At 44.1% G+C, this 27475-nt stretch overlaps 1 protein-coding gene across 1 annotated transcript; it reads left to right on the top strand.

The window, feature by feature from the left end:
* The first annotated feature begins 6054 nt into the window (after window positions 1-6054).
* Window positions 6055-24043, top strand: LOC124019052 (opsin-5-like). Its single transcript, XM_046334411.1, has 3 exons — window positions 6055-6894; window positions 13039-13364; window positions 22869-24043. Exons 1-3 carry the CDS (start codon window positions 6714-6716, stop codon window positions 23241-23243), a joined length of 882 nt encoding a protein of 293 aa, XP_046190367.1. The 5' UTR covers window positions 6055-6713; the 3' UTR covers window positions 23244-24043.
* Window positions 24044-27475: the final 3432 nt, after the last annotated feature.

Here is a 27475-nt window from a genome sequence, read left to right as displayed (position 1 = left end):
CACACACACACACACACACACACACACACACACACACACACACACACACACACACACACACACACACACACACACACACACACACACACACACACACACACACACACACACACACACAGACAGGCACACACTCTCTCAGGGATGGATCGATCCAATATTGCAATATGTAAGGAGGAGAATGACCCCTCCCTTATTGAACTTATCGGAATTTTTGCAGAACGGGATTGGTCAATAGCTAAGCAAAGTTTTTATGCAAGAGCCTTTTGTGCAAGAGCTTCAAATTTAAGAATGTTGTCCATCTCGTTTTCATACATCGCTTCAACCAGCCATTCCGCTCATTTCAAAACTCGTTCACTGACGATGTCTACATGCACACCAATATCACATTATTTTTAGAAATACTAAAATATTCTGTTTTTGAGTTGACATCAGTGATGAGAAGTTTGGCTCTTTTTAATGAATCTGATGTTTGACTCATTCAGTCAAAAGAACGAATCTTTGGACTCATTTCGTTCATATGAGTTAGTAATGCCCAGAGCACGCACGCCCGAACGGGCGAACGGTGAACTGAAAACTCGAAATAGTCATGATTCTACAAGCTTCTCGTTCAAATGTCGTTCACCATAGGGGGCTTATTGGAGCTGTCATTTGTGACAGACTTTTAAAAGCGTGCTTTAACCAATGTACCTTTGTTGATGGCTAGGCATACAAATAAGATTATTTATCAGTACATTTGAAACGAGGTCTAGATGTGGCCGCAACCATACTAGATTGTGAACGACTCTTGGCAGAATGCATTGCTTGACTGCGGTTAGGGTGATAAGCACAACATTGCTCACCAACTGCAGCACACCAAATGGTTCATTCTAGAGTTTGTTGAGCAGAGGCTGTGTATGTTTTGGTTCCACAAATATGTGTCCATCATAACATTCAATAATCAACTATTTGCATTCATTCTTGCACCATGTGATCAATTATCAGTTCTAAACATGTATTTTTCTTCTCTATGCTGCCTGCAGCATGATCTATTTCGTCTGCGCACATACACTGAGTGTACAAAACATTAGGAACATCTTCCTAATGTTGAGTTGCACCCCCTTTTGCCCTCAGAACAGCCTCACTTCGTCATGCATGGACTCTACAAGGTGTCGAAAGCGTTCCACAGGTATGCTGGCCCATGTTGACTCCAACGCTTCCCACAGTTGTATCAAGTTGGCTGGATGTCCTTCGGGTGGTGGACCATTCTTGATACACATGGGAAACTGTTGAGCATGAATAATCCAGTAACGTTGCAGTTCTTGACACACTCAAACAGGTGCGCCTGGCACCTACTACCATTCTCAGTTCAAACGCACTTAAATATTGTGTCTTTCCCATTCACACTCTGAATGGCACACACACAATCCATGTCTCAATTGTCTCAAGGCTTAAAAAAACGTATTTAACCTTTCTCCTCCCCTTCATCTACACTGATGGAAGTGGATTTAACAAATTACATCAATAAGGACTCATAGCTTTCACCTGGATTAACCTGGTCAGTCTATGTCATGGAAAGGGCAGGTGTTCCTAATGTTTTGGGAACTCAGTCTATATGACAGACAGTTGTTGGTCGGTGCACGTCACCGGAGGAGCGCAAACGAACTACTAAAAATGAATGAGTCACTCAGAAAATCAAATCATGACTTACTGTCAGTAAAAATATTTGTTAAAGAATAATTTGCAAACTGCACATTACTACATCATATCCCATTTACAATAACGTGAATAATCTCCTATCCCAGTGTTGAGAAACACGAGTAAGATGCCTGGGATATGATGCTCTTAGATGGAGTACTATGGATATTATAGATCTTAACCCTTTTGCTGATGTTTTTTGCAGGCTCAATCAATTTGGCATGATATTCTATTGGAATCCAGCTAGAGTGAGAATATACAGCAATTTGACCTTTTAATCACCCGCAACCTGCATTGAAAATGACTGCAGAGTAGGATTGAGTGATTATTGAGAGTACCAAAATCATATAAACTGGAACAGCCATCTCAGTATTGAGTGCAATAAATCCAACTACTAACAGATTGGATTAGTTAAGAAAAATGTATGGTATTTATTTTTGTGTAGCATACGATTAATCAACCAATCAATGTGCATAAGCACAGGTATTGAAACAAGCTATTCAGAAAATCCACCTGCAATAGAGCATGCTGGGAAATGTGATAATGATGGGCATGGTTTTCAGTGGTTATGAGCAAACATTAATTTGTAATACTGATTGTCATTTTGAAGTCCACTGAATTCACAGAATAATCCTGATTAAGCAATTGGTTATGTTGGCTTTTATTTTTACAGGGAGCTAAATGTATTTATAGAAAATCAGGCCAGGATACAATCAAATGCACACTGCACTTGGCTTTTAAATGTAATTTACGCTTGAGCCAACATCCCCAGTGTTTGACGTGAATGTGATTTTCACGACCATCGGGGCAATTAAAAGACAAGTGCAGAATCCAGGCCTCGTTGTTCTTGTTTCCTCCAGTCTCGTAACCTAATTGTCCTTACAGCACGCTCCCATTAGGGATAATATTATTCACCCGTTTTTAATCAATCCGTTGAGACAAGTTTTAATGGCATTAGGTTTCAAAAAGGTCAATTTTGTTGTTTTGCATCAGCTAGCTATTGTTTGCCTGCCTGTGTGATAAAAACATTATACACAACCAGAGAAGTCTACCGGTATGCCCAAATCCAGAAGATAATGTAATAATCAGTATTCCTGTTTCTCCTGGCCTAGTAATTGTCCTAACAGGACACTCCCCTTGGGGATAATAATATTTACGAGTTAAACATAATCATACATTTATACTACCTACAGCACAGAGGTTCATAAGAGCAGCTGTAGCAAAACTACAATTGTTATTGTGGTCCAATAATCATGGTGTTTGTGTTGGCCAAATAACTGTCCTCACGGCACATGCCCCTTGGGACAGTTAAAAGTATTCATGCCAGAGTCATTAGAGATCTCTATAAATTACTTGGATTCATGCCTGTGTCTATTTACCTACACCACAGAGCAACTCACATGTAGCTGTTACAAAACTAGCTGATACAGTAGGTAATGGTGACGGATAAATGGCACGACAATGAGCCTAAGGATCTTGTCACGTTATCTCTGTGCGTTCAAATTGCCATCATTAAAATGTCATTGTCTTTGTTGTCCGTAGCTTATGCCTGCCCATACCATAACCCCACTGCCACAATGGGGCACTCTGTTCACACCATTGACATCAGCAAACCGTTTGTCCACATGACGCCATACACGTGGTCTGCAGCTGTGAGGCCAGTTGGACGTACTGCCGAATTATCCAAAATGACGTTGGAAGTGGCATATGGTAGAGACATGAACATTCAATTCTCTGGCAACAGCTCTGGTGGACATTCCTGCAGTCAAGCATGCCAATTTCACACTCCCTCAAAACTTGAGACTTCTGTGGCATTGTGTTGTGTGACAAAACTGCACATTTTAAAGTGGCCTTTTATTGTCCCTAGCACAAGGTGCACCTGTGTAATGAACATGCTGTTTAATCAGCTTCTTGATATGCCACACCTATCAAGTGGGTGGATGATCTTGGCAAAGGAGAAATGCTCACTAACATGGATGTAAACAACTTTGTGCACAACATTTGTACGCTTTTTGTGCGTATGGAACATTTCTTGGATATTTTATTTCAGCTCATGAAAGACAGGACCGACACTTTACATGTTGCGTTTATATTTTTCTTCAGCGTAGATGCATCATAAATCATTTCCATGGAGAAAGTCCACCATTCTCCTATTCTAGCCAAGGTTGCTGTGGATTGTTCTGTCAATGTATTAAAGGTACCTAGGATTGTTGGCTATCTGAAGGACAACGCCTCACATCCTGCCTTTTCACTGATTACATTCAGTTCATAAGCCTGTTGAGGAAGAATTAACACATAGCACCACAATTTGGCTTTGGAGAGGTTCCTATTGGAGAGCATTACATTGGTTTAACCAATAGTCCTCTATTTAAAGTACAATTACTTTTCCTGTGGCATTGGTAATTGCTGAGGTGAGCCCCTGTGGTGATATCCACGTGTAGCAGAGAAATAACAACAAATTAGGCACTGACTGACAGCTGTCAGTGTAACTAGCTAGCATGCTAACCTTAGCTAGCTAAGAAAAGTGTGAGCACCATTTAAATTAAGTCAGGTGACAATAATTATTTCAGAAAAAGACTACCAGCCTACCGGTCAAGAGATGAGTCTCAGCTAAACCATTTGTCTGACTCTTGCAGTTTGATAGATACTGTTAGATACAACTGCACTGTTGGAGCTAGGAACACAAGTGTAGGTTAAGGCAAAACGCTGTAACCAGCTGCTGGTTCTGGTCTACTTAGTTCATTGACTTTCATTGAACCATAAAGAAACAGCCAGTGGGGTGTCTCGCCTCCTCTTCCGTCTCTAGTTACAGCTTTATGCCATAACCTACACTTGGCTGCCAGAGCCATGTAGCAAACTAATGTTTTTGTATCTTCCCTTTTTTTACCAGCAAATTACCACAATCCAGAGCCACAACTTTGATTTCAGAAGTGGGGGAGACTGTTTTTAGGGGGTAGATAAATACATTTTAGCTTCCATCAATGTAATTGTCTGCATCATTTCCAATCCCGCATATATTTTTTTGTAAACATACAGTACCAGCCAAAAGTTTGGACACACCTACTCATTCAAGGGTTTTTCTTTATTTGTACTATTTTCTACATTTTAGAATAATAGCGAAGACATCAAAACTACGAAATAAGACAAATGGAATCATAAACTAAACAAAAAAAGTGTTAAACAAATAAAAATGTATTTTTAGATTCTTCAAAGTAGACACCCTTTGCCTTGACGACAGCTTTGCACACTTTTGGCATTCTCTCAACCAACTGGAATGCTTTTCCAAAAGTCTTGAAAGAGTTCCCACATATGCTGGGCACTTGGTGGCTGCTTTTCCTTCACTCTGTGGTCCAAACCATCTCAATTGGGTTGAGGTCGGGTGATTGTGGAGGCCAGGTCATCTGATGCAGCACTCCATCCCGGTCAAATAGCCCTTATACAGCCTGGAGGTGTGCCGGGTCATTGTCCTGTTGAAAAACAAATGATAGTCCCACTAAGCTCAAACCAGATGGAATGGCATATCGCTGCAGAATGCTGTGGTAGCCATGGTGGTTAAGTATTCCTTGAATTCTAAATAAATCACTGATAGTGCCACCAGCAAAGCACCCCCACACCATCACACTCCCTCCATGCTTCAAGGTGGAACCACACATGCAGAGATCATCCGTTCACCTACTCTGCGTCTCACAAAGAAATGGCGGTTGGAATCAAAAACCAAAAATTTTGACTCATCAGACCGAAGGACAGATTTAATGTCCATTGCTCATGTTTCTTGACCCAAGCAAGTCTCTTCTTATTATCAGTGTCCTTTAGTAGTGGTTTCTTTGCAGCAATTCGACCATGAAGGCCTGATTCACACAGTCTCCTCTGAACAGTTGATGTTGAGATGTCTGTTACTTGAACTCTGAAGCATTTATCTGAGCTGCAATTTCTGAGGATGGTAACTCGAATGAACTTATCCTCTGCAGCAGAGGTAACTCTGTGTCTTCCTTTCCTGTGGCGGTCCTCATGAGAGCCAGTTTCATCATAGCGTTTGATGGTTTTTGCGACTACATTTGAAGACACTTTCAAAATTCTTGACATTTTCCGTATTGACTGACCTTCATGTCTTAAAGTAATGATAGACTGTCATTTCTCTTGGCTTATTTGAGCTGTTCTTCCTATACTACGGACTACGGTCTTTTACCAAATAGGGCTTTATTCTGTATACCACCTCTACCTTGTCACAACACAACTGATTGGATCAAACGCATTAAGAAGCAAAGCAATTCCACAAATGAACTTTTAACAAAGCACACCTGTTAATTGAAATGCATTCCAGGTGACTACCTCATGTGCAAAGCTGTCAAGGCAAAGGGTGGCTATTTTGAAAAATCTCAAATATATTTTGGTTTGTGTGACACTTTTTGGGTTACTACATGATTTCATATGTGTTATTTTATAGTTTTGATATCTTCACTAAACAGGTGCAACTAATCACACAACTAAATTAAATGAAAAGGAGATCGGTGGCAGCTAGTAGGCCTCGAGGGCGACCCGAAGGGTGAGGCGCAGGGCGATCCGGGTGGAGGTGGTGGAAGTCCCTCAAGAGGGAAGGATCTAAAATGTCCCCCACCCCCGGTACCCAGCACCTCTCCTCCAGACCATACCCCTCCCAGTCCACGAGGTACTGCAGGCCCCTCACCTGGCGTCTCGAGTCCAGAATAGCTTGTACCGTGTACGCCGGGGACCCCTCAATGTCCAGAGGGGGCGGAGGGACCTCTGGCACCTCACCTTCTTGTAGGGGACCAGCTACCACCGGCCTGAGGAGAGACACATGGAACGAGGGGTTAATGCGATAGTAAGAGGGAAGTTGCAATCTATAACACACCTCATTTATCCTCCTCCTTATCCTCCCTTATTGCTCTCTTTCTCTCTCTCATCCAGCGGTGCTCTCAGTGCTGGGTAATGCTGCGGTCCTGCTGACCTCAGCACTGCGGCCGACTCACCTCAAGGCCCCGGAGCTCCTGACAGTCAACCTGGCTGTGACGGACATCGGCATGGCTCTCAGCATGTACCCCCTATCCATTGCCTCGCTCTTCAACCACGCCTGGATTGGAGGGAATTCCTCCTGCCTCTACTATGGCCTGATGGGGATGATCTTCGGCACGGCCAGCATCATGACCCTGGCTGTCATGGGTTTGGTACGATACCTGGTGACAGGAAACCCACCTAAAACAGGTATGGTGATGAGTCCGTCAGTTGAGCACAGTTTTCTTTTTTTATGCAAGCTGGGTTGAAAAAGTGCGGTAGGGTGGCTGGTTGATAGTGGAGGTTGTTTGGTAAACTACCATTTGTTTGTGTGATATAACAAGCCTTACCTGAGATCTGATGGGTCGTGCTAGCCCCCACAGATAATAATGTTTCAGTGCAGTTAATTTGATGAAGATGATAACCCCCCAAGAGACATTTTTGATTGATCAAATTTGACTAGGAGGTTCACTCCACACCTCTGATTTCCATGTAGGTCTAAACCAAACATTACTAAACCCCGAAGGCACTTCTCTCCATGAAGACCGAGGCTCTAAGGCCCTGATTTAGGATCCGCAGGCTTTCTTTTAGCTTTTTTTCTCTATTATATTTTATAAAAGCCTCCGCTCTTCTGAGAAGGCGATGTTGGAACATTGCTGCAGGGACTTGCTTTCATTCAACCACAAGAGCATTATTGAGGTTGGGCACTGACTTTGGGCGATTAGGCCTGAAGCGTGATTTATCACTCCAGAGAACACATTTCCACGGCTCCAGAGTCCAATTGCAGTGAGCTTTACACTTGCGCATGGTGATCTTAGGCTTGTGTGCGGCTGCTCGGAAACCCATTTCATGAAGCTCCTGATGAATCGTGCTGACGTTGCTTTCAGAGGCATTTTGCAACATGGATGTGAGTGTTGCAACCAAGGACAGACAATTTTTACGAGCTACTCACTTCAGCACTCAATGGTCCTGTTCTGTGAACTTGTGTGGCCTACGTCTTTGCGTCTGAGTCGTTATTGCTCCTAGATGTTTCCACCTCACAATAACGGCCCTTACAGTTGACCGGGGTAGCTCTAGCAGGGCATAAATTTGACAAACTGATTTGGAGAACAGTAAAAACAAACTAAATTGAACCCAGCCATTTTCACCTTGGCTGCTGTAGGTTAATTCACACCGGTCGATCTACAAACACATAGCCTATTAGCCATATGTAATGGTATACCCCTGAAAGGGGGGAAATATGAAAAATTATTCACAGTGGCATGTAGCATCAGCAACTGTTCAGTCAGTTGTAATGATGAATTGCATAAATCGTCGTCTCTCTAATTAGATATCTATTTTCTCAAACGACATAGCATCCACATTTGTATTCCAGGGCATTACTAATCAAGCTCCGCACGAACAAGCATCAATGGAGCACACAGATTATTGTATTATCACATTCACATGAATTATTAGAATATTACTTAGGATTCTGTATTAATATCAGTGATGTAGTGTTAAAACAAAGTGGGTAATGGGTCATCTATTAAATTCAAATGGAAAATCAGGGGGGAAAGAATAACAAAAAAAAGCCTTTTGTCCGAGATGGGGGTATTTCCTTTCACTTCTCAGGCCTTTGGCCTGGGTTATGCGAGAGGGCAGAGTTAGCCATTTGAGAGAGTGGTGAATTATTATTATTTTCAAATTAGAAAAAAATGAGAGGTCCGGACCTCAGTGTCCTCATATGCAGTTGCAGCCCTGCTGCCGTTTATTACCTACAGTAATAAACTACTTCAGCCTAGGATACATCATATTGCTTCACGAACCCTCTCTCGCCCGAAGTCCAGCGCGCTCTCGACTGTGCCGCAAAAGCATGTTCCACTTACAAACCCAGGGCCGTTACAATACTGTAGAGTGGCAAATCATGTTTACTGGACCTTCATTGGGAAAATAAAATCCTCCAATACATCGTACCAAACTCAAATCTCAAGAAAAATAACAGAAACATAGCATTGCTTAATGCGCCCAACTGAATCTAAACAGGCGTGAGGCTGAGCCGCACTTCATGCTACCACTCACACAGAGACAGCACCCACATGGGATAATGCTACCCGCAACAACAACCACACTGCTCACACAGCCTAACGCCATCATTGTCAAAAGTGACAACAGTGACACATCAAAGGATGTGAGTGTGCCATGCTGGTGATGCTGAAAGGACAGTAACCGTAAAACACTCCATGTAGGAGAGAATACTTTTTGTAAAACACAGAGGGCCAATAGAAAGACAGCAGTCACACACAGCATGATGTTAATGAATAAGCAGCACTTTCACTCTGACATAATTAGCAGGTAGGATCCAATCATAAGGATGCAAAAACACAACCATTAGGCTAAGCATTTCCCAGTCAAAATTTATAGCTATTACATTGCAAACATATTTTTCAAGTTCAGCACACAAAATAAATCTGTGATCTAAAATCTTAAATGTAACAATGTTTCACACACATAACACATTATTTTCAGAGACAACTAGTTAACAACAGATAGCTGGTTAACAAGTGATCATTTACTAGATGATGATCATTTGAAACGTAATTGCTTTATGGAAGTTAATCTTGAAAAGGGCGAAGCTAACACGTTAGCATCAACCTCCTCTTCAACAACACCTGCTGCAGCCACTACACACTAGCTTACAACAAAAGCTAGCTAGGCCATGGGAAAACTACTGCTCACTCTATTGCACAGTGACCTGTCAGCCTTCGAGAAGGGGAAAGTATACATGCGCTTTTGTTCAAATGTGATTGGTTGATTCCGCTGTTACTCAAAAGTCTGACCTTTCAGGGGGCATGTGCTCAAAATGAAAAAGGTCACCCACCTGCATTTATTTCATTGATTGTGATTTATCTTCAATGCTCTTAAATAATATACAATTAATAGTCTTCTAACTCATGATATGTGGCTGGCTGGCTACCAGCTTATATTTTAGTATATGGCGGGCGGCAAGAGTCTAGACTGCCTATGTTGTTGTTGCTCTGACACACGTGCAACTCCCGACTGAAGAAGGGATGGAGTTGTGTCGGAGGTTCGTAGATGCAGCTGCTCCTCTCTATGCCTTTCTGCCTCTCTCTGCTGCACGTAGGCTATTAGCCAACCGGCCCGAATATTGGCGATGATGTAAATCAAGTGTTAATCAAGTTTTATCAAGTGTTAATCAAGTTTTATCAAGTGTTAATCAAATGTTATGCTGCAGGGGGTGGAGGGTGGCGAACTTGAACGACGTCACAATGACTTGTGGGCAGTGTGTTCAGAACAACAATGACAAAAACTGTGTACATAAAAATATAATTATACCATCACCCAAAAGGACTCTTGGCGAGTGGGAGGGCAAATGGGCAGGTGCTCGGACACAAGTGAACAACTACCTGTGCACGTGCCTGATATACAGTGTAATGCTACTTATACATCAGCTACTGTATTATATACGACTGACTGGATGCATGGACAATCGACCAGGAAGTGTTTGACAGTCCCAGTTCTGGACCTCTGTCTGAGTCCTGCATACTGAAGAGGAAGGCTATTCAGCTGAAACGTTTGTTCATAATGTACAAAGTAGGGATTGGCGTGACAAGAATGTATGCATGATAATCCCCTGGTGCAGATAAACGAAATGGAAAAAAAGACAGGGAAATAAGTCGTTCTAAGCTAACTTCTTAAGGTTCTGGGTGCATTATTATTGGGTTTATTACTCATAATCTAAACTACCAGCAAGGGGTGGAGACGTCTATAGAATTTGAATTTTAAAGCCATTCTAATTATATGGTAAAACCCATGCTGTTGCTGAATAGCAAATCGATGTTCAGTGGGTAGATACATCCGACCTGAATGATCTTTACCTGGACACCGTAGGGCACACACATATATACACATGCAGGCAGACACACACACACATGCGTACACACATGCAATGGCATATAATACACTGCTCAAAAGGGAACACTAAAATAACACATCCTAGATCTGAATTAATGAAATATTCTTATTAAATACTTTTTTCTTTACATAGTTGAATGTGCTGACAACGAAATCACCCAAAAATTATCAATGGAAATCAAATTTATCAACCCATGGAGGTCTGGATTTGGAGTCACACTCAAAATTAAAGTGGAAAACCACACTACAGGCTGATCCAACTTTGATGTAATGTCCTTAAAACAAGTCAAAATGAGGCTCAGTAGTGTGTGTGGCCTCCACGTGCCTGTATGACCTCCCTACAACGCCTGGGCATGCTCCTGATGAGGTGGCAGATAGTATCCTGAGGGATCTCCTCCCAGACCTGGACTAAAGCATCCGCCAACTCCTGGACAGTCTGTGGTGCAACGTGGCGTTGGTGGATGGAGCGAGACATGATGTCCCAGATGTGCTCAATTGGATTCAGGTCTGGCGAACGGGCGGGCCAGTCTATAGCATCAATGCCTTCCTCTTGCAGGAACTGCTGACACACTCCAGCCACATGAGCATTGTCTTGCATTAGGAGGAACCTAGGGCCAACCGCACCAGCATATGGTCTCGCAAGCCGTCAAAGGATCTCATCTCGGTACCTAATTGCAGTCAGGCTACCTCTGGCGAGCACATGGAGGGCTGTGCGGCCCACCAAAGAAATGCCCCCCCCCCACACCATGACTGACCCACCGCCAAACCGGTCATGCTGGAGGATGTTTTAGGCAGCAGAACGTTCTCCACGGCGTCTCCAGACTGTCACGTCTGTCACAGGTGCTCAGTGTGAACCTGCTTTCATCAGTGAAGAGCACAGGGCACCAGTGGCGAATTTGCCAATCTTGGTGTTCTCTGGCAAATGCCAAACGTCCTGCACGGTGTTGGGCTGTAAGCACAACCCCCACCTGTGTACATCGGGCCCTCATACCACCCTCATGGAGTCTGTTTCTGACCGTTTGAGCAGACACATGCACATTTGTGGCCTGCTGGAGGTCATTTTGCAGGGCTCTGGCAGTGCTCCTCCTGCTCCTCCTTGCACAAAGGTGGAGGTAGCGGTCCTGCTGCTGGGTTGTTGCCCTCCTACGGCTTCCTCCACATCTCCTGATGTACTGACCTGTCTCCTGGTAGCGCCTCCATGGTCTGGACACTATGCTGACAGACACAGCTAACCTTCTTGCCACAGCTCGCATTGATGTGCCATCCTGGATGAGCTGCACTACCTGAGCCACTTGTGTGGGTTGTAAGACTCTGTCTTATGCTACCACTAGAGTGAAAACACCGCCAACATTCAAAAGTGACCAAAACATCAGCAAGGAAGCATACGAACTGAGAAGTGGTCTGTGGTCACCACCTGCAGAACCACTCCTTTGTTGGGGGTGTCTTGCTAATTGCCTATAATTTCCACCTGTTGTCTATTCCATTTGCACAACAGCATGTGAAATGTATTGTCAATCAGTGTTGCTTCCTAAGTGGACAGTTTGATTTCACAGAAGTGTGATTGACTTGGAGTTACATTGTGTTGTTTAAGTGTTCCCTTTATTTTTTTGAGCAGTGTATTATTCAATTGGATGTAATGCTCTGTGACCCACAATCAGCTTACTTACAGTCACTCTGCCAACCACATTGTTTTCATCAGCTAGATCAGCCATCATAATATTCATTCATTCATTCTATTCGCCATCATATCTACAGTATCTCCATATCTATGTAATGTGCTCATTACGGTCCGTTCCAAACTGTTGACTCAGAAATATACATATTCTAATTCCGTGGTAGTCCCTGCAAGGGTTGGTTCCAAATGCAGACATAAGAATTTGTTCTTAACTGACTTGCCGACTTAAACGAAGGTTAAATTAAATAAAAATGTTTAAAAAATGGTGGGTTGGATGGCAGCCGAGGTGGTCACTGACAGCTAGTCAATACCGATTCATCATCGGCGCTTCTGATGAATGTGAATAAGTAAATCAGGATGTTTAGTGCAGTGTAAGTGTGGGTTCTTATGGATCATTACTCTTATGAAGTGAGGGAATAGCAAGAGGTTCCTAGTGGACTGCGAACCCCCAGGACGTCTCTCCCAAAGAAGCTCTAACTGCAATGTTAATAAGAATATCCCCATTGGGAGAGATGATAAGGCGCCTATCAAATAGGGTCCTTGCAGTGCTCTAGCTGTCCTTACTGTACACTCCTCTTTAACTCTCGTACAGGTAATAAGTTCCAGCATCATAGCATAATGATGATCAGTGTGATATGACTAGAGTTAAACTTTGGTTTAGGGTTAGGATTAGGGTTAGGGTAAGGTTTATGCTAAGGGTTGGGGTCCTCCTCTGCCTCTCTTCCTACCCTTCTCTACCTCTCCTCCCTCTACCTCTTCACCAGGCAACAAGTTCCAGCGTCGGACCATCACCATGGTGATCAGTGTGATCTGGCTGTACTCTGGACTGTGGGCTGTGTTCCCTCTACTGGGATGGGGTGGCTACGGACCGGAGCCCTTCGGGGTGGCCTGCTCCGTGGACTGGGCCAGTTACCAAGACTCCCTGAACCGTTCCACCTTCATCATGTCTCTGTCTATCCTCTGCACCTTCATCCCCTGCCTCGTCATCCTCTTCTCCTATTTCGGCATAGCCTGGAAACTCCACAAGGCCTACCAGGCCATCCAAAGCAGCGACTTCCACTACGGACACATCGAGAGGAAGGTCACTCTGGTGAGTATGACCGTTTATCTGTTGACTGTTTATTAACCGTTCAATTAAATATTCTTTCTTTAAAGCTGGAATCCGCATAAAGTGAAACAGTGCCACTGTTCTCCCCAGCACCTTTGTTATTGTTTGTCGGTGAAACGGAGGAGAGCAGCGTTCAGCAGCTTTATCGTGCGTGGTGTTTTATCGTGCGTGCAATGATATCCAAGGGAGAAAACAAGTGTTTGTTGTTTAAAGTAACTTCTTTGTTGTTGTAATATCACAAATGGACATGGCAGTTGAAATACGGATTCCAGCTTTAATTAGATCAGTGAGTTTATTAATGGGTTGTTGGGATGAAGTCAATATAAATCAATTATGTAAGTTGTTAAATTAATGAGAAGTGTTATCTTTCCCTATAGCCCAGTGGGTCAAACAGCAAACCTACAAGAACAACAACAGATTGCGCTGTTGAGTGAAGCTAAGGGCCTTGTTTGAATATTGTAAAATTGCCTCCCTCCTTCTGTTGCTCCTTGATGTAATTACATTTACATTACATTTACATTTAAGTTATTTAGCAGACGCTCTTATCCAGAGCGACTTACAAATTGGTGCATTCACCTTATGACATCCAGTGGAACAGCCACTTTACAATAGTGCATCTAAATATTTTAAGGGGGGTGAGAAGGATTACTTTATCCTATCCTAGGTATTCCTTAAAGAGGTGGGGTTTCAGGTGTCTCCGGAAGGTGGTGATTGACTCCGCTGTCCTGGCGTCGTGAGGGAGTTTGTTCCACCATTGGGGAGCCAGAGCAGCGAACAGTTTTGACTGGGCTGAGCGGGAACTGTACTTCCTCAGTGGTAGGGAGGCGAGCAGGCCAGAGGTGGATGAACGCAGTGCCCTTATTTGGGTGTAGGGCCTGATCAGAGCCTGGAGGTACTGAGGTGCCGTTCCCCTCACAGCTCCGTAGGCAAGCACCATGGTCTTGTAGCGGATGCGAGCTTCAACTGGAAGCCAGTGGAGAGAGCGGAGGAGCGGGGTGACGTGAGAGAACTTGGGAAGGTTGAACACTAGATGGGCTGCGGCGTTCTGGATGAGTTGTAGGGGTTTAATGGCACAGGCAGGGAGCCCAGCCAACAGCGAGTTGCAATAATCCAGACGGGAGATGACAAGTGCCTGGATTAGGACCTGCGCCGCTTCCTGTGTGAGGCAGGGTCGTACTCTGCGGATGTTGTAGAGCATGAACCTACAGGAACGGGCCACCGCCTTGATGTTAGTTGAGAACGACAGGGTGTTGTCCAGGATCACGCCAAGGTTCCTAGCGCTCTGGGAGGAGGACACAATGGAGTTGTCAACCGTGATGGCGAGATCATGGAACGGGCAGTCCTTCCCCGGGAGGAAGAGCAGCTCCGTCTTGCCGAAGTTCAGCTTGAGGTGGTGATCCGTCATCCACACTGATATGTCTGCCAGACATGCAGAGATGCGATTCGCCACCTGGTCATCAGAAGGGGGAAAGGAGAAGATTAATTGTGTGTCGTCTGCATAGCAATGATAGGAGAGACCATGTGAGGTTATGACAGAGCCAAGTGACTTGGTGTATAGCGAGAATAGGAGAGGGCCTAGAACAGAGCCCTGGGGGACACCAGTGGTGAGAGCGCGTGGTGAGGAGACAGATTCTCGCCACGCCACCTGGTAGGAGCGACCTGTCAGGTAGGACGCAATCCAAGCGTGGGCCGCGCCGGAGATGCCCAACTCGGAGAGGGTGGATAGGAGGATCATTATTAATAATAATACCAATCTAATGTGATTTGAGATGGGAGGTGACACTGACTGTCAGCGTCCTTTCAGCTATACAAATGATTGCTTCTCTGTAGGACATGTGTGTTTGTGATTAATTGAATCTTTGGATAGTTTATATTTAGGGCCATAGCTCACACAGTGCTCCACAAGCTGCCAAGACAAATACTGTGTAAAGTATAGCTGCTTATAGAACAAGGATATTTAAGTTGATATTTAAGTTACTGCTAACCTACAAAGCATTACATGGGCTTGCTCCTACCTACCTCTCTGATTTGGTCCTGCCGTACATACCTATACGTACGCTACGGTCACAAGACGCAGGCCTCCTAATTGTCCCTAGAATTTCTAAGCAAACAGCTGGAGGCAGGGCTTTCTCCTATAGAGCTCCTGGAACGGTCTGCCTACCCATGTAACTCGGTCTCAACCTTTAAGTCTTTACTGAAGACTCATCTCTTCAGTGGGTCATATGATTGAGTGTAGTCTGGCCCAGGAGTGGGAAGGTGAATTGGAGCATTCTTATGACCATTGCTGTCTCTGCCTGGCCGGTTCATTTCCACTGGGATTCTCTGCCTCTAACCCTGTTACGGGGCTGAGTCACTGGCTTGCTGGGGCTCTCTCGTGCCGTCCCTGGGGGATGCGTCACCTGGGGGGGGTTGATTCACTGTTGTGGTCGGCCTGTCTGGGTTCCCCCCCTTGGGTTGTACCGTGTCGGAGATCTTTGTGGGCTATACTCGGCCTTGTCTCAGGATGGTAAGTTGGTGGTTGAAGATTTCCCTCTAGTGGTGTGGGGGCTGTGCTTTGGCAAAGTGGGTGGGGTTATATCCTTCCTGTTTGGCCCTGTCCGGGGTGTCCTCGGATGGGGCCACAGTGTCTCCTGACCCCTCCTGTCTCAGCCTCCAGTATTTATGCTGCAGTAGTTTATGTGTCGGGGGGCTAGGGTCAGTTTGTTTATCTGGAGTACTTCTCCTGTCCTATTCGGTGTCCTGTGTAAATCTAATGTGCGTTCTCTAATTCTCTCCTTCTCTCTTTCTTTCTCTCTCTCGGAGGACCTGAGCCCTAGAACCATGCCCCAGGACTACCTGACATGATGACTCCTTGCTGTCCCCAGTCCACCTGGCCATGCTGCTGCTCCAGTTTCAACTGGCCTGGGCCCTAGGACCATGTCCCAGGACTACCTGACATGAGGACTCCTTGCTGTCCCCAGTCCACCTGGCCATGCTCCTGCTCCAGTTTCAACTGTTCTGCCTTACTATTATTCAACCATGCTGGTCATTTATGAACATTTGAACATCTTGGCCACGTTCTGTTATAATCTCCACCCGGCACAGCCAGAAGAGGACTGGCCACCCCACATATGCTCTCTCTAATTCTCTCTTTCTTTCTCTCTCTCGGAGGACCTGAGCCCTAGGACCGTGCCCCAGGACTACCTGACATGATGGCTCCTTGCTGTCCCCAGTCCACCTGACTGTGCTGCTGCTCCAGTTTCAACTGTTCTGCCTTATTATTATTTGACCATGCTGGTCATTTATGAACATTTGAACATCTTGGTCATGTTCTGTTATAATCTCTACCCGGCACAGCCAGAAGAGGACTGGCCACCCCACATAGCCCGGTTCCTCTCTAGGTTTCTTCCTAGGTTTTGGCCTTTCTAGGGAGTTTTTCCTAGCCACCGTGCTTTTACACCTGCATTGTTTGCTGTTTGGGGTTTTAGGCTGGGTTTCTGTACAGCACTTTGAGATATCAGCTGATGTACGAAGGGCTATATAAATAAATGTGATTTGATTTGATTTGATTTATGGACATCAATGCTAGTTGACACATTCTCCATGTACAGCCCTTTATAACATTCTTACCATTGAAAAAGCATGTGATTTAACCATTCTTATGACCATTAATGCTCATTTATGGAACACGGAGAGGGGTCACAAACGTGTGTATAGGTGGCAGGATAGTCAGGCGCAGGAGAATAAACTCGGTAAATGAAGTATTTTAATAAAACAAAACATAACTCCAAAACCATAAATACAAATTAAACAAATTGGGTACGAGGACCGGTCGCGCACCAAATACAAACACGAAACTGAAACAAAGACATGATGGGAAACAGAGGGTTAAATACACAACAGGTAATGAATGGGATTTAAACCAGGTGTGTAGGAAGACAAGACAAAACCAATGGAAAATGGATCAATGATGGCTAGAAGACCGGTGACATTGACCGCCGAGTACCGCCCCAACAAGGAGAGGCATCGACTTCGGTAGAAGTCGTGACGAGGAGAACGCTGAGGACGAGAAAAGGATAGATAGAGGGGAGAGCGAGAAGAGGATTAGATGAGAAGGGACAGAGAGAGAGAGAGAGAGAGAGGAGAAGAGGTGAGAGGAGAGCGAGAAGAGGATTAGATGAGAAGGGACAGAGAGAGAGAGAGAGAGAGAGAGAGAGAGAGAGAGAGAGGAGAAGAGGATTAGATGAGAAGGGACAGAGAGAGAGAGAGAGGAGAAGAGGTGAGAGGAGAGTGAGGGGAGAGCAGAGAAAGATTGGTTTACCAGTGTCTCTCTGTGTCCCTCTGATGAATCTGTAGTGTTTGACAGAGCATGCTGGGTCACCTCCCAGTCACCTCTCTGACACTTCACACATCTGTCTGTTCCTGTACAAATCTCTCACACATCTGTTGGTCCCACAGCAGCATGAAACATTCCAGTGTGTGTGTGTGTGTGTGTGTGTGTGTGTGTGTGTGTGTGTGTGTGTGTGTGTGTGTGTGTGTGTGTGTGTGTGTGTGTGTGTGTGTGTGTGTGTGTGTGTGTGTGTGTGTGTGTGTGTGTGTGTGTGTGTGTGTGTGTGTGTGTGTGTGTGTGTGTGTGTGTCCGCAGTGTGAAGAAGAGTGCTGCTTAGTTATTTTATTCATGCAATGTGGAAGGCTTTTAAATGACAAAATTAATAATTTTGCATTTAGAGAAAAAAGTTTTCATTGAATTTAAAATGTTCCTTCAAGAGCAGTTGAATACATCTTTCACATTCACTTTGTTCTTTAATTCATGCCCAGTGGTTAGGCCCAGTTTAGTTTTCCGCTCTCCTACGATGCAAACAGACAGATAATGAATGACCTATTAGAGTGAGATCCATCTCCAGCTGGCGATAGCCTCACAAAACTCAGATGGAGGGTTTCATTTAGTTTATCTCTGTAATGTTGTGCATACACAGAGCAGGGTGTAGTGATAGATTCACACCTCTTTCTCTCTGACTCACAGCTTCACAGTCATTTTCTATTTTTTATTTCACCTTTATTTAACCAGGTAGACTAGTTGAGAACAAGTTCTCATTTACAACTGCGACCTGGCCAAGATAAAGCACAGCATTTCGACACATACAACAACACAGAGTTAGACATGGAATAAACAAACATACAGTCAATAATACAGTAGAAAAGTATATATACAGTGTGTGCAAATGATGTAAGTTAAGGGAGTAATGCAATAAATAGGCCATGGTGGCGAAGTAATTACAATATATCAATTAAACACTGGAGTGATAGATATGCAGAAGATGAATGTGCAAGTAGAGATACTGGGGTGCAAAGGAACAAGATAAATATAGAAATGAAGTATGGGGATGAGGTAGTTGGATGGGCTATTTACAGATAGGCTATGTACAGGTGCAGTGCTCTGACAGCTGGTGCTTAAAGCTAGTGAGGGTATATATGAGTCTCCAGCTTCAGTGATTTTTGCAATTCGTTCCAGTCATTGACAGCAGAGAACTGGAAGGAAAGGCGGACAAAGGAGGAATTGGCTTTGGGGGTGACCAGTGAGATATACCTGCTGCAGCGCATGCTACGGGTGGGTGCTGCTATGGTGATCAGTGAGCTGAGATAAGACGGGGCTTTGCCTAGCAAAGACTTGTAGGTGACCTGGAGCCAGTGGGTTTGGCGACGAGTATGAAGCGAGGGCCAGCCAACGAGAGTGTACAGGTCACAGTGGTGGGTAGTATATGGGGCTTTGGTGACAAAACTAATGGCACTGGTATAGACTGCATCCAATTTGTTGAGTAGAGTGTTTGAGGCTATTTTGTTAATGACATCGCCAAAGTCAAGGATCGGTAGGATGGTCAGTTTTACGAGGGTATGTTTGGCAGCATGAGTGAAGAAGGCTTTGTTGCAAAATAGGAAGCCAATTTTAGATTTAATTTTGGATTGGAGATGCTTAATGTGAGTCTGGAAGGAGATTTTACAGTCTAACCAGACACCCAGTTATTTGTAGTTGTCCACATATTCAGAACCATCCAGAGTAGTGATGCTGGACGGGCAGGGGCAGCGATTGGTTGATTTATTTACAAGCCTTCAAGAGCAGTTGGAGGCCATGGATGGAGAGTTGTATGGCATTGACGCTCATCTGGAGGTTAGTTATCAGTGTCCAAAGAAGGGCCAGAAGTATACAGAATTTGTCGTCTGCGTAGAGGTGGATCAGAGAATCACCAGCAGCAAGAGCGACATCATTGATGACCCCCATAGAGGCTGCCAGAGGTCCGGACAACAGGCCCTCTGATTTGACACACTGAACTCAATCAGAGAAGTAGGTGGTGAACCAGGCAAGGCAGTCATTTGAGAAACCAAGGCTGTTGACTCTGCCGATAAGAATGTGGTGATTGACAGAGTCGAAAGCCTTGGCCAGGTCAATGAATACATCTGCACATTAATGTCTCTTATCGATGGTGGCTATGATATAATTTAGGACCTTGAGCATGGCTGAGCTGCACCAATGACCAGCTCTGAAACCAGATTGCATAGCGGAGAAGGTACGGTGGGATTCAAAATGGCCGGTAATCTGTTTGTTAACATGGCTTTCGAAGACCATAGAAAGGCAGGGTAGGATATATATAGGTATGTAGCCGTTTGGATCTAGAGTGTCTCCGCCTTTGATGAGGGGTATGATCGCGGCAGCTTTCCAATCTTTGGAAATCTCAGACGATCCGAAAGAGAAGTTGAACAGGCTAGTAATAGGGGTTGCAACAATTTTGGCAGATTATTTTAGAAAGAGAGGGTCCAGATTGTCTAGCCCGGCTGATTTGTAGGGGTCCAGACTTTGGAGTTCTTTCAGAACATCAACCATCTGTACTTGGGTGAAGGAGAAATGGAGAGGCTTGGGCGAGTTGCTGTGGGGGGTGCAGGGCAGTTGACCGGGGTAGGGGTAGCCAGGTGGAAAGCATGGCCAGCCGTAGAAAAATGCTTATTGAAATTCTCAATTATAGTGGATTTATCGGTGGTGACAGTTTCCTATCCTCAGTGCAGTGGGCAGCAAGGAGGAGGTGCTCTTATTCTCCATGGACTTTACAGTGTCCCAGAACCTTTTTGAGTATGTGCAACAGAATGCAAATTTCTGTTTGAAAAATCTAGCCTTAGCTTTCCTAACTGCCTGTGTATATTGGTTCCTAACTTCCCTGAAAAGTTGCATATCACGGGGGCTATTCGATGTTAATGCAGTACGCCACAGGATGTTTTTGTGCTGGTCAAGGGCAGTCAGGTCTGGAGTGAACCAAGGGCTATATCTGTTTCTGGTTTTACATTTTTTGAATTGGGCATGCTTATTTAGGATGGTGAGGAAGGCACTTTGAAATAATAACCAGGCATCCTTGACTGATGGGATGAGGTCAATATCCTTCCCGGATACCCGGGCCAGGTCGATTAGAAAGGCCTGCTCGCTGGAGTGTTTTAGGGAGCATTTGACAGTGATGAGGGGTGGTTGCAGACCCATTATGGATGAAGGCAGTGATCGCTGGGATCTTGGTTGAAAACAGCAGAGGTGTATTTGGAGGGCAAGTGTCATGAGAATTTCTATCCTCAATGTTCTAACTGAACTATTTTAATATCTCTGGCTGAATCCTGAAGGTTGTAAATCTCCAGTTCAAAGAAACAAAGTCTCAGCCTGCAATGGATCAGTACTTTATTCAGAGAGCGCTCTGTCTTCAAAATGAGAACAGTCTTTATTGCACACACACACAAATTAACTCACATCAGTAGAAACTCCACCTCGCTTTAGGTGGGCTGTATTTTTCCACAGTTCACATACATTGTTTATCACACTTCTGCAGCATGTTTCATTATCTTCTGCAAGCCTAGCCATTTCTAACAGTTTCTTTCCAGTTATTAGTTTAACCGTTATCGCAAGTCAACAGTTCAGTTGTCCTTGAATGTCTCAACTATACCCTGCTCATATTGCGAAATAGTAACACAATGGTCTAGTCACACAGATTATTGGATTATGACTAACACATTTCATACAATTATATGGTTTCAGGGTGGAATACTTTAGTCATTATCTTAAACATACAAATTCTTCTATCAGCAAGTTGGTTAGGATGATATCTTTGAGGGTGCCCATGTTTACGGATTTGGGGTTGTACCTGGTAGGTTCAGTGATCATTTGTGTGAGATTGAGGGCATCAAGCTTAGATTGTAGGACAGCTGGGGTGTTAAGCATGTCTCAGTTCAGGTCACCTAGCAGCACAAGCTCTGAAGATAGATTGGGAGCAATCAATTCACATATGGTGTCCAGGGCACAGCTGGGGGCAGAGGGTGGTCTATAGCAAGCGGCAACGTTGAGAGACTTGTTTCTGGAAAGGTGGATTTTTAAAAGTAGAATCTCTAATTGTTTGGGTACAGACCTGGATAGTAAGACCAAACTCTGCAGGCAACTCTGCCCTCTTTGGCAGTTCTATCTTGTCTTAAAATGTTATAGTTAGGGATGGAAAATTCCGGGTTTTTGGTGGTCTTCCTAAGCCAGGATTCGGACATGGCTAGGACATCCGGGTTGGCAGAGTGTGCTAAATCAGTGAATAAATTAAACTTAGGGAGGAGGCTTCTAATGTTAACATGCATGAAACCAAGGCTTTTACGGTTACAGAAGTCAACAAATGAGAGCACCTGGGGTATAGGAGTGCAGGGCCTGGATAAACCTCTCCATTACCAGATGAACAGAGGAGGAGTAGGCTAAGGGTACGGCTAAAGGCTATAAGCACTGGTCGACTAGTAAGTTCGGAGTAAAAGGAGCAGGTTTCTGGGCACGATAGAATAGATTCAAGGCATAATGTACAGACAAAGGTATGGTAGGATGTGAATACATTGGTGGTAAACCTAGACATTGAGTGAACATGAGATATTGTCTCTAGAAACATTTAAACCAGCTGATGTCACCGCATGTGTGGGAGGTGGAACTAAAGGGTTGGCTAAGGCATATTGAGCAGGGCTAGAGGCTCTACAGTGAAATAAGACAATAATCACTAACCAGAACAGCAATGGACAAGGGATATTGACATTATGGAGGCATGATTTATCCACTCGCTAGCTATCCCACCTGGAAAGATATTATTTTGTTTTTGCGCTGTTTGTTTGTTTAGAAGGGATGAATTATACAACTCTGGTTAGATATCAAAACAGTACCAGTTTTGCTGACATTTTGTAAAATTATATTTATCCGGGCAAAACCCTATTTCACGCTGGTTCCACTACTTAGGGTCTTTCAGACATGGGGCTCAAGCAGAGCTCATGAGTGACTGTGACAAAGCGTACAAGTCTAGATCACGAGAAACGTTTTAGTCCCTGTCAAATTTGGCTACCCTAGGTTAAGAAGTTTGACATGGCTGTAAACATAGTCTATGCTATGTTTTTGACAGGCAAACGCCTCCCCTCTCTTTTTCTCTCCTCCCCTCTCCCTTATCTCCTCCCCTCTCCTCTTCACCCTAGATGGCGGTGTTGATCAGCTCTGGGTTCATCGTAGCCTGGTCTCCCTACGTGGTGCTCAGCTTTTGGAGTATGTTCCACAACAAGGGGAAGGACAGCCTGGCCCCCGTGGTCTCCCTGCTGCCCTGCCTGTTCGCTAAAGGTTCCACGGCCTACAACCCTTTCATCTACTACATCTTCAGACGCTCCTTTAGACGCCAGCTGCGCCAGCTCCAGGTCCTGATCTGCTGCTCTGCCCAACCAGACTCACCTTCGTGTAGGGAGACAGGAGAGGGCAGGCAGAGTGTAAGGTCTGACCTACTACAGAGCTTTCCGGATGATAAGAATAGAGCTCCCTTGGTGGGGAAGTTGGGAACTGCGGTGCTGGAAAGAGTCTGAGAAAGAGCTGACAAGCTCCTGTTAAAAAAGTATCGGAACACGGCCTGTTTGAACATTGGTCCGTACTCATCAAAGGGTTAAGACTGTGTGTGTGCGTGTGCGTTAAAGGGTCACAAATGGATGGGGTGCGAGTTAATCAACTGTGTTTCTTCACTGTCATTCTAGCACACACTACTAGGTCATAGCCTCGTCCTCGCCACGTCACTTACAAAGTAACACTTTACTTGAAGTCAACAGACAAAATGTATTATGATGCAGTCATAAGACACATCACATATTATAATCATTGTAATAAGGTTTTATAAGGGCTCATACATGTTTATAAAAAAGTTGTAAAGCATTGTGTTTTTTGGCTTGAAGTTAAAGGAATATCATGTAGAATGAAGCCCCCTAAAGGAAGCTGGGTGAATCGCAACAACATTTGCACTGCTACAACACTTGCAATTCTACTTGCGATGTAGAATTTTAGCATCCAGGAAATAGCAAGTCAATTTCTTATAGCAAGTCAATTTCTGAGTCTCTTTTACTTTCAGTTTTGCACACCATTTCTGCCATTGTTCATCGTGCTTGTGAGGAGTTAACCATGCCTCTGTGTGACGCTGATGGAAGAGAGGGAGGGTCCTGCCTTCCAATTTGACAACAAGAGACAGAATAGCTTTTGTTGTCAAATAGGAGGACTGCACCATCATCATGTAACTTTGTGTGGGCCCCAATTGATTCATTTTTGAACAAATATTGTGAAACATTATACTATTACCGCAGATATATTAAGGACATTTTCTGAAATTAAAATGCAAAAATATGACATAATGCGTTATTGTAAAGTTCACTTTATTGTTGAATGTTGTTGTGAGGTACTGTAGCATTGAACTTAAACTTCACAATGGCCACTATGGCCATTCACAATGGTCGCTATGAGCATTTACAATGGTCTCTGTTGCCATAGTTCTGGTCCCTTTCTTCCTGTTTTGAGAGACTTGTTGGATATTGTAGCATTGGCAGGCTACGAGACAGCCTTCTTGACTTTCCTCTCCATGTCTAGAGTGTTCTGTGAGTCTATCCCCAATAGAAGCCTCCGGAACCATCAAGTTAAAAGAGGAGAGCTAATCTGACATTGCACCCTATTCCCTACATAGTCCACTACTTTTAGATAGAGACCTATGTAGCTAATATTATTCTGATGTGGCAGTGGTTGTGAACTATGTTAGGAATAGGGAATAGTGTGCCATTTGAGGCGGCTGGAAACTTCAGGAAGCGTTTTTCACATCTGACCTTGTTTGTGTGACCTCCAATGATTGTAACAGAGCTACTCTGAGAAAATCAAACAGCTTTAGAAAAGCATATTTTTGTCACTGTCTTTGTTGCTCCTAAACACTTCTACTTCACAATAACAGCACTTACAGTTGACTGGGTTAGCTTTAGCAGGGCAGAAAGCTGACTAATTGACTTGTTGGAAAGGTGGCATCCTATCAAGGAGCCACGTTGAAAATCACTGAGCTCTTCATTAAGGCTATTCTACTGCCAGTCTATGGAGTTGGCTGTGTGCTGTATTTATACACCTGCGTGCAACGAGTGTGGCTGAAATAGCCGAATCCACTAATTTGAAGGGGTGCCCACATACTTTTGTATATATAGTACACGTACCATTCCATTAAACCATTACGTTACCAGCACAGTCAGTTGCTCCAAAGTCTGTGTGGTCGGTAGTGTGTGCGTGTTGCTATCTTCAAGCACTTATTGATTCATGAATGATTATAGACTTTACTTCCCAATGAAGACCCTAACCTAAGGTTAACCGGTGGTGTGCACCATGATGGCAAGACCCTTTTATCTTCTTAGAAAACCTTGAAAAAAATTGAAAATCTTGAAAAATATGATCTTCTTTTCCTCTGCATGCCCTGAAACTCAACTCCTCTGACAATAGAATGTTTTTTGTTGAATGTTGTTGTTGTAACAGAGACCCTGACATTTTGACATTAATAGATCCTGTTTCTCCATCTAAATTCATCTTTGTTTTCATTAATAGTGTGCAAAATTCAAAATATTGCGTTGAGTTATTAAAACCCCCTAGAGTCCATATCCACACCCTTACTGAAATTGAATTAGCATAATAAAAAAATCTGTTTATTACCCCTCTTTCATGGTATCCAATTGGTAGTTAGTCTTGTCTCATCGCTACAACTCCCGTATGGACACGGGAGAGGCGAAGGTTGAGAGCCATGTGTCCTCTGAAACACAACCCAACCAAGCCGCACTGCTTCTTGACACAATGCCCACTTAACCCAGAAGCCAGTCACAACAATGTGTCGGAAGAAACACCGTACACCTGGCGACCGTATCAGTGTGCATGCGCCCGGCCCGCCACAGGAGTCACTAGAGCGTGATGGGCCAAACTGGACCAACTCTCCACCGCCCCATGGTCTCCCAGTCGCAGCCGGCTGTGACAGTGCCTGGACTCGAACCAGGATTTCTAGTGGCACAGCTAGCACTGCGATGCAGTGCCTTAGACCACTGCGCCACTCGGGAGGCCCCTCAGATGTCACACCTCTGCATCTGAGGTGAAAGGTGATAGAGCTAGACCGGTGTTGGTCAAACCATGAGACATCCTGAAAATCAGTCTTCTCGCGAAAACGTCTGCAGTTTCCCAATGGCTTTGCCCAAAAAACAGACCCCTCTATGGAAAAACGAGACCCTCACGAACATGATGGTCATCTCCATCTTGGGACTTGTCTGAAGTCGGTACAGCCGATCTACCAACTTCTGTCTGTAGCCTCCAAACAGTATAGGCTGCATAGGACGCTCACAAGAATCGTCCGAAGATCACCCGGTAACAGTTAAAAACATATATGGAAGTATATAATGGAGGCTGTTTAGTGCCAAAAATAAGGGGTTAAATACATAAACAAAATGTTTCCTGATCTTTCTTATAGATGATCTCTCTTTCGTACTTGTGTATTCATGAATTAACTTATTGGATAAGGAATTCTGCCTACAGCTCCACTGCTCAGACGTCGGAAATGATTGATATTTGATTTCAAAAGCAGAGGAGCAAACTGCCTGCTGCTTTCAACCTAGATTTAACAACAATGTTTCAACTGCATGGTCTTCATTTGTTTAGCTGGTTTGCTTTCTGCACTCTGTTTCAGATTGTTTCTCTGACTGCCCATTCTCATAGTGTTTCTTCTATATTAGCGGAGGCTGGTGGGAGGAGCCATATGAGGACAGGCACATTGTAATAGCTCAAATATAGTAAATGGAACAGAGTCAAACATGGTTGCAGTACATTTGATGTGTTTGATACCGTTCCATAAATTCCATTCCAGCCATTACTAGGCCATCCTCCTATAGCTCCTCTATCCAGCCTCCACTGTTCTATATTACAGATACTGTAGACCTGTCCAGAAATAACCCTTAGCTCTACGTCAGGGGTCTCCATCCGTTTCTAGCATGAAAGCAACTTTTAATGCTTTCAAATAGGCTGGCACATTCTTCTCTTCTCTGAGTCCTTAGTGTTTTCTGTCAATATACCTGGTAAAAAAATAATGGTTATTATAAACTACGTGTGACCAAGAACAGCCCTTGGCCATGGTATATTGGCCATATTCCACAACCCCTCAGGCCTTATTGCTTAAATAAACACCTCATATAAAATCTGTGATTTTTAACCCCAAATTGTGTTTTATATATATTGTTTTTCACTCTCAAAATGAAATGTGTTTATAGAGAAAAACAACTCAATTGGATTTTCTGAGTCCATGTCAATGCTTAAATCACATCCGAAGACTATTATCTTAGTTCTGTAAGAAAACAAGCAAATTTAGATTTGAGTGGAATTCCCTTTTAATTGTGCATCTTTGCCTTTTAATTGCACATCTAGCAAGTGAGGAATGTGAGATTTACTTGTGAGATTTATTTATGGCATTTTGGGATTGAAAACATGAAAAATGACACACACTTTCAGAATTGCTTGGTGAGCTACTCATATGTGGGCTGCGAGCTGCAGGTAGCTGTTAGTAGACCTGTTGGAGACCCCTGCCCTAGGTACTTCAAGCTATTGTGTGGGAATAACCAAATATGCTAGCAACTCCACCTCACACTCTGAAAGGCAAGTTTTGCCATAATGGTTCATTCCAATCTGATAAAAATCAAGCTACAGAAGTCCTTAAAGGCTAGATGTTGTTTCTGGATGGGGTTTGAGTGTGGCTACGCGGGGATGGACAGAGAGAAAGAGA

The sequence above is a fragment of the Oncorhynchus gorbuscha genome, unplaced genomic scaffold, assembly GCF_021184085.1.
Source record: "Oncorhynchus gorbuscha isolate QuinsamMale2020 ecotype Even-year unplaced genomic scaffold, OgorEven_v1.0 Un_scaffold_62:::fragment_2:::debris, whole genome shotgun sequence".
Lineage (NCBI taxonomy): Eukaryota > Metazoa > Chordata > Actinopteri > Salmoniformes > Salmonidae > Oncorhynchus > Oncorhynchus gorbuscha.
This window is presented reverse-complemented; position numbering and strand designations above follow the sequence as displayed.

Bases quoted from the DNA above. Each gene is read 5' to 3' on its own strand.
- LOC124019052 (XM_046334411.1), top strand. From the start codon at position 6,714: ATGGCTCTCAGCATGTACCCCCTATCCATTGCCTCGCTCTTCAACCAC. The intron at 6,895-13,038 runs GTATGGTGATGA...CCTCTTCACCAG, and splicing joins AGGAAACCCACCTAAAACAG to GCAACAAGTTCCAGCGTCGG. The intron at 13,365-22,868 runs GTGAGTATGACC...TCTTCACCCTAG, and splicing joins TCGAGAGGAAGGTCACTCTG to ATGGCGGTGTTGATCAGCTC.